General features: G+C 44.8%; 1 protein-coding gene across 1 annotated transcript; it reads right to left on the bottom strand.

The window, feature by feature from the left end:
* Positions 1-4,312: 4,312 nt before the first annotated feature.
* LOC135406775 (uncharacterized) lies at positions 4,313-5,400 on the bottom strand. The gene is made up of 3 exons (XM_064641203.1): positions 5,195-5,400; positions 4,925-5,043; positions 4,313-4,765 (listed from the first exon to the last, which is right to left on the bottom strand). The coding sequence occupies exons 1-3, from the start codon at positions 5,353-5,355 to the stop codon at positions 4,332-4,334; spliced, it is 714 nt and encodes a 237-aa protein (XP_064497273.1). The 5' UTR covers positions 5,356-5,400; the 3' UTR covers positions 4,313-4,331.
* Between the last annotated feature and the right edge of the window lie 2,139 nt (positions 5,401-7,539).

Raw genomic sequence — 7,539 nt, 5'->3', positions numbered from 1 at the left:
AATACTTTGCACTTACAGAGCATACCTTTAATCTAAACACTCTGCCTTTTAAGTCCCCTCTCCTTCTTTCCTTCTGATCTTTTTACCTGGTTAATGCATCACACAAAAAGACACTATTGATGTGTCAAGACCATATTTTAAAAAGAAATACTCATTTGTGGAGGTTGCAGTATTCATTCCCTTTTTGAATCACTTCTGCCTAACAGTGCACATCTCTCTTCCATGGATTTCTAAATCCTACAGGATGTCACATCAGCCCTCACCCTGATCAAAAATAACTGCGTGTTTAATTCTGTTTTCATAGTTGACAGAAGTGCTTTAAATGCTCAAAGATTATGAAATAATTGGAAGTTAATATGTGATAAGGGTGTGTTTTATTGGAGGGTGTTTTCTTTCCTGTTTTTCCTTAAAAATACCTTTGGATTACAGTAGAATTATTGTCTAAGTGTCAGTCCATTATTTTAGAGAGGTTTTGGAATTGCTGTGATGCCAGTAGATACACCTGTGCAGCATACTGGGAAGAGTGGTCAAGGAGGAAACATTCTGGTTCTTCAGTTATGGCTCTCCCTCTCTTACCTCTTGTAGCCATCCTGAAAAGATAACAGGGCAGTTAAGACAACAGTTGTTAGTGGATGTTTTTTATTTCTGATTTTTGTTGAGTGAAATTATGAGCTAAACTCATCAAATGATTCATATGGTTTTACTCAAATTAAAACTGATGTGGTTGTGTCAATCTGTCAGTTTACAAATATGTTACACTAATTGGAGTTTGATGGGGGAACAGGAATGTGATTCTGGTTTTGTACAGCTTGTTGCTTCACTACTGGCCTCTTTTCTAACAGAAACAAAATTATTTTCTTGACTTTTCATTGGAAATTTTTAGATGCGTAATAAAATACAGCTAATAAAATTTTTGCACTTGCAATTTTTTTTCATTTTCCTCACTTCCAGTTATGGCAGGTGGCCACCTATTTGTTCTGTCCGACTTCTAACTTATAACAGCCTGCAAAGAGAATATTTGTAAGAGAGGATTTATAACAGATTATTTGTGCATAATGTCCACAGGTAAAACATAAATACATTAACCAGACTAAAATATTCATCAATCAGAATCAAATACAAGAAAAGATGCTTATACCTAGACCCAAATTTTTCTTCTTTGCTTTGTTTTTTTAAGGAAGAGATCAGAAAGTAGCACTCATAGGCATTTCTATCCTCAGGATAATATACTTTTAGTCAGTTCAGAACTTTTAAAATTTAGACTAAAATACAGGGCCATTAAATTTTAGACCTACTTTTCATGGTTCCTGTATCTGAAATTTGTTGGTATATTAAGAATACAAATAATACAACCTACTGTGTACCTCAGTGAATTCTAAAGACATTAAGATTTATTCTTTTCTCCTATTCCTTGAATATTTTGAGGTGATGAGTACTTTTTGAGAGGTCATTGCCACATTCAGCACTTCATTTCGGAATTCATTTAGGAATCATATGAATATGTATACCTATATAATAGGAATTATCTATTGAAACTGCTAAAACTATATGAAATCCTCCAGGCTTTCTAGAGAATAGCAATTTCAGCTTTGTAAACAGTGTGTTTCACTAAAACATTGCATGTCCTAAGGTATGTCCACATCACTTCATAATAATATTAAGGAGAGTTGGTGGTTGTCTTCTTGGCCACCATGATAACTCTGGGCTGGTTCTTCCAAGTGGCTGTGCTCTTCATTGGACTGTAGTTAGCAGTCAGGATCAGGCCTGCTCAGGGCAAGCAAAGTCAGGTCCTAAATAAATTTTTCCTGAAAGGAAAAACTGGTTCTAATTAGATTTCTCTTGCCTTTGCCTTTCTCCACCCTCTTGGTTTTAGAATGTTAATTGAAATATCCTAGTTATACTTTCCTGAAATTAGGTCTGACATCAGACCATATACAGTTGCTGACTGCAAAATATATTTATTAGTCATATATTTTTTCTTAACCATAATTCAATTCAGCTAGCTAAAACAGATTTACTACTTCTGAAGCTCAGCTGCTGACTTGGCATTCTTTTTATATTCTGTGGTGCAGAATCTCAGTTTTGTGAGTATTGACCTTCTTTTTCTTTTCTGCATCATCTTCGATTCTCCAGATGAAATATTTCATAGTAAATGGTTATAAAGCTTGAGTGGATCGTGTTTATCTATCTAGTGATGTATCACTGTTCACTGCTGCTGCACTTAGTGTTAGCTGATCACTCGAGACATCAAAGCATTTGCTTCTTTTTTGCAAGTGAGATACTACATAGTGTCGTTCGTATTCACCTCAGGTAGATGCTGAGCCTTTGTTCATTTCGTCAGAGGACTATTTATGAGGCTGTAAAAAAGATTAGTTTCTTCAAATAGTCTCCAAATTAAACTTTTAAAACTTTATATTGACACACAAGAATAATTACAGTTATAAACCATTAAACATTTAAAGAAAATTTATAGTATTGGAGGAGAAAATTTACAGCTATAGTTAAATGCAGTAAATTTTCTCCGAAAAGCATTTCCACAGAAACAATTCTGAGAATTAAAAAATGTAGTGCTTTATTAACAACATCAAAATGCACAGGTGATGTCTTTAGATATTTTTGAGATAGGAAGATTCACATTTTTATAAAATGTTGTTAATTAACCTTGCAGAAGTGTGACACGTACATATTTAGTCACACACATATATGTTCTTTTTTAATTTGTGGGCTTTTACATCAGCAAGTATGGCAGTCTGAATTCACTTGCTATATCAGACTATCACATAGCTATATGCTATGTGATCCTAGAAAGGCAGGGCAATAGCTTGCAATTTTCTCTCAAGAACTGTGATACTGCAATTATCACACGCCTGTAGAGTGGTTAACATCTATGAAGTCATCTTAGTCAATCCTTTAGACAGTCCTTAGACAGTTCCTATCTTTCTCTGTTACTATGCCTTGTGATTTAACCTCTTCAATCCTTCAAATCTTTCCAATCATAGAGCAAAACTCATGGGAGTCTAACTCTGCTCAGCCCTCTTGATACCTAATAAGCCTCCATTTTCTTGAAATATCCTCAAATTAGATTATTTGAGACAAAGTCCAAAGCCTATGGAAAGAAGTAAATAGTTTCCCATTAGTATAGCTGGGCTTTAGTTCAAGATATTTTTCGCTTCAATTATGGCATGCAGCCTCCGACACTCTTGGAAACATTGAAATTTTGTCGTTTCAATAAAGTAGGGATAAAACATGTTTCTTTTCAACAGTTTATGCCCTAGAAAAAGCAGAAGCATATCAGATTCCTTACCTTTTAATTTGACTGAGTTATTATATAATTCATTATGCACAGCAATCAATCATATTTGCAATTGTTTAGTGTAAAGGAGACAGTAAGCCATATCACTGAAATAGAATAAATCAGAAATACCCAACTGAACACATAAATTAGACTCTAAACATTTTGGTGATAGACTGTACTTTTCATTATTATAGATTTGCACATCACAATAGGACATGGCCATGAATTTTAGCTGATATTACAGCACAAACAATAATGTGTTAGAATGTTGCAGTAAATAATCACATAAATAAACATAGTTATTTAATGTGCAGATTTTGTGTCCAACTCCGTTGAGTGTTTACATTATAAGAAGCAACACTACCTATCATAAAAATCTCAAATTTACTTCAACAATTCAGTGCACTTTTTGGCAATCCTTTCTAAATGAAGGCCCTGGGATCATTAAAATCTTATTGATAAAAAATACTGATTTGGACAGCAGTTGACAGACTTTGACCGTATCAATGATAAATAAATAAATAAATAAATCTCAATGGAGAATCAGACTCTTAATTGTCTCCCTAGATTTAGATCCACTTTTTTCAAAAGCACTAGAGGCTACACAGCATTCTTGCTAAGACACTTCCCAACTCAGCCAGGACAAGGAATGGAGACTGGAGCAAGGAGCTCACGGTGACCCTGGTCTGGCAGCAGCCTCACCACCAGCTGTGTTCCCACTGCAGCCTGGGACATTCCAGGGTGCTGGGGCCTGGCCAGGACATCCTGGGCAAGGCAGAGGTCACATGGGGCTCAGGTGTGCGAACATCCCATGGGGGCAAAGCGCTGCTCTGGACTGACGCCTACAGGGGCCAGCGAGGCCTGAAGCTCATGGCCATGGTGCTGGACAGGGGGGCAAGGCCAACCCACAGGGAAGAAGTCTAGGGAAGACACTGCCAACCTTGGGAGAGCACACAATCCTCAGGGACCATGATCTTGAGAAAGGCAGAGGAGCATGACTGGCATGGGATCTCCCAGTGCAGAAGAACAGACAATTTTATTGTGATGGGTGATGGGAACAGCATTTGAGGCTGGAGCAGGACCAATCAGCAGTTTGCTCCAGGCTGGCTGTAGGGTTTTTACTTCTGCTGTTGTTGCCATTGGGCATGCTGGATCCAGATGGGTCCAGGCTGGGAACATCTCTCCCTCTTGACCACCCAGATGCCTTGGGACAGGCATGACACCACCTGACTGGCAGTGCTGGGGCTGCTGGTCTCAGCAGTCTAGACTGGCGAAGGCTGGTCCTGCGGTATTTTTCAGGCTGGTGGTATGGTTCTCGTGCCCGCCGTTGTTGCCGCAGGATGTGCCGCATACGGATTGGCCCTGACTGGGAGCGTCTGTCCATCTCAACCACCACAGTGCTGGGGGACAGCTCTGGCACTGCAGGACTGGCAGTGCAGGGATTGTCGACCTCTGAATTGTCATGGGAGGCTGCAAGGAGAGGCAGGATGGTTGGCAGCGAGGCCACCCAGCCCATGGGCAGGAGAGGCCATCGTGGTACCCGCAGTCCTCCTGGAACCAAGCACACCTTCAGACCCTGCTGCCAAGCCTTGATGCAGCCCCGGAGCACCTAGGCACTTTGCCTCTTACCTGTGCCCTGGCCAGCACAGTCATTGCATTCCCAGTGGGTTGAGATGGTCCTCATGCAGGAGCAGCCCCGGTGGGTGCCCTCGGCAGCACAGGAGAAGCACAGGAGCAGTTCCCAAGGCCTGGGAAACAAACAAGTGGCTGGTTGTGAGGATACAGTGACACAGGCATGGGATGGTTCACATGGGCCCTTGTTCTTAGTCCTTCCTCCCCAAGCCAGTGGGGACAAAGACATGCTTTGCAGAGCCCCAGATTGCTGCTTTGGCTACTTACCCCTCTTCCTCTGCCTGCTCCCTGCCTCCTGGGCAAAGGCATATTCCAGCATCACAGTGCCTGCGCTGCTGATTGTCCAATTTCCAAGCTCTGTCACTCTCCCATGATGGTGGTCTGACAGAGAAGGAAGGGAAAGTGTTGAGCCCTAGCTGCCCCAGCATTAGGCAGATCCAGGTAGTCCCCACTCCTCTGCCCACCCTGTTTCCAGCTCCTCCATGAAGCTGAGGACAAGTCACAGAAAAGAAGGCAGCCAGGCCTGCCAGGGCAGTCCCTAGGTTGGCACTGCACTTGTGTCTGGTGCCTTGGCAGTTGGGAGGATAGAAACCAACCTCCTGAAGAGCCGGATGCCCATGTTGAGCATTGCCAACACAAATAGCTCTTTGTTCTGGCAACACGGGCAGCAGAAAGAGATACCAGCATGGAGAGCCTGTTTCTGTATGCAGCTCCGGTGGAACCAGGCATCTTGGCATGCTGGGCACACCAGTATTTTGAAGGCCCTTTCATTATCCAGAGTCTCCAGGCAGATGCTGCAGGTCCTCTTCTGCTCTGGATCGACCTGAAGTAGCTGCCGCGGGCAGTGCTCCCAGCAGAAGGATCTGCAGGGAAGATGGAATGAATGAGCAAGGTCCCAGTCCTTTGACACTTGCTCCTGTGATGGAAAGAAGGGCAGAGGAGCCGTGAAGGAGCCCCAGTCCCTGTGCAGGTTGAGGCTCTGTCTGTGGCAGGCTGCTGTTTGTCCTTGTATGTTCCTCACTTACGTGTCCTCTGCTGACAGGAGGGAGCTGGAATGCAAGGAGGGGGCTTCAGCACAATGTTTAGCAGGCCTTACCTGTAGAGACCGAAGTACTGTGTGACACATTCACCCTGGAAGGCACAGGGCAAATGGAAGCTGCGGTCACATCCCCTCATCCAGCAAGTGATGGCAGCCCCCATCTTGCTGCAAACGAAGCAGTGCTGGAAAAAGCACAGCAGTCCCCTCAGTAGGAGGCTCTCAGGGCTGTGGGGCTGCCCCACAGCTCCAGGCAGGGCAAGGGATGTGGGCATTGCTGGCCCACGGCCCCTAGACCCGCCTGGCACCCCAAGCTTCACTCCTGGGCTCCAAGAGAAGCTCCCACAAGGCTCTCCTGGAGCAAACCTCCTGGTTTTGCCAGTTCCTGCCTGACCTTCTTGGATGCTTCCAGGATTGCGTGCTTGATGTCCGAAATGCAAAACCCATTTAAGGCCTCGTCCAGAAAAGTCTCGCTAGCAAGGAACTGCAGAGAAGACCCAGAATTCCTTAGGTCAACAAGGAATGGTCTGTCTTCAGCAGAAAGCTGAAGGGAGCCCCACGAGAACTTACCACACAGTAAGTGTGGAAACAGAGCCCTTTCCTTGCTTTTTTGCACCCGCAAATGTTTTGATCCACCTCTACTTGGCAACACAGCATGCACACTGCAGAGAGAGAAAGTGAATGGCACCACGTGTGAGCACCTCGTGTGGGGCTGGAGAAGTGTCCCTGCAGGATCAACCCCAGAGCCCTGCTCTGTCACTTCTGGGCAGGCTGAAGGGCAGGGCAGGCACAGGCGCCCTCGAAGGTGCCCACTGCCCAGCCCTGGCCCTGTTGACCTGTAAGAGGAGAGACACTGCTCCAGGGCATTTGGGCAACTCCCATCTTCCCCTGTCACTGCTTTGGCACCCCCTTTGCCAGCCATGGGGAGCTGTGGGGAGGGGAGGCTTCGCTCTTACTTTGCTCCCTCGAGTCAAGGTCCTGCTGCATCATTGTCAATATGGTGCACATCAACATTCAGCACTTGAAGAATCTCTACCACAGCAGTACCGGGCTTTTTGCTCCTGAGTCTACTTGGGCAGCCATAAGGGAATAGCAGGATGCATCCGAGCAAAGGGCAGAAGGTAAGCTCCTTCCTCCCCCGTCCTCTCTCTCATCACTTCTCCACGTCACAATGATGCCCAGCAACACCTTATTGCCTTGGCAATGAGGTTATAGTGGCTGCCATGGCACCACCACCACTCACCTCCATGGTGCCCCAGAAACAGGCCTCGATGATGATGCCACCATGCCTGCTGTGTCATCACCATCACCCATCTGCGTGTGTCAGAGACTGAAATGGTTGATGATTTATGCATTCTAGGAGACTCTTGCAAGATTTTGACCTTTGCATTGTACCTCTGATGGGCAGTTGGGCCCGTCCCTCCCTCCAGTGAAGAGCCAAGTTTGCAGGCTTTTGACTTTTGCATTATACCTCTGAGGGCCCATCAAAGCCCATCCCCCCCTCTGCCAATCTGGAAAGGCGGGAACCAGGCCAGACACAAAAACTCTGCGCAGGCCCAGGGAGAGTTTGGAGGCT

Source organism: Pseudopipra pipra, chromosome Z, assembly GCF_036250125.1.
Source record: "Pseudopipra pipra isolate bDixPip1 chromosome Z, bDixPip1.hap1, whole genome shotgun sequence".
NCBI classification, from domain to species: Eukaryota; Metazoa; Chordata; class Aves; order Passeriformes; family Pipridae; genus Pseudopipra; species Pseudopipra pipra.
Note: the sequence above shows the minus strand (reverse complement) of the source record. Positions and strands in the feature narration are given on the sequence as shown.

What these genes read in the sequence shown, in the direction of transcription:
- LOC135406775 (XM_064641203.1), bottom strand. Translation starts at nt 5,355, where the DNA reads ATGCTGGGGCAGCTAGGGCTCAACACTTTCCCTTCCTTCTCTGTCAGA. An exon ending in GAGCAGGCAGAGGAAGAGGG is followed by an intron (nt 5,044 to 5,194) that starts GTAAGTAGCCAA and finishes TTTGTTTCCCAG; the next exon opens with GCCTTGGGAACTGCTCCTGT. An exon ending in CTGTGCTGGCCAGGGCACAG is followed by an intron (nt 4,766 to 4,924) that starts GTAAGAGGCAAA and finishes CTCTCCTTGCAG; the next exon opens with CCTCCCATGACAATTCAGAG.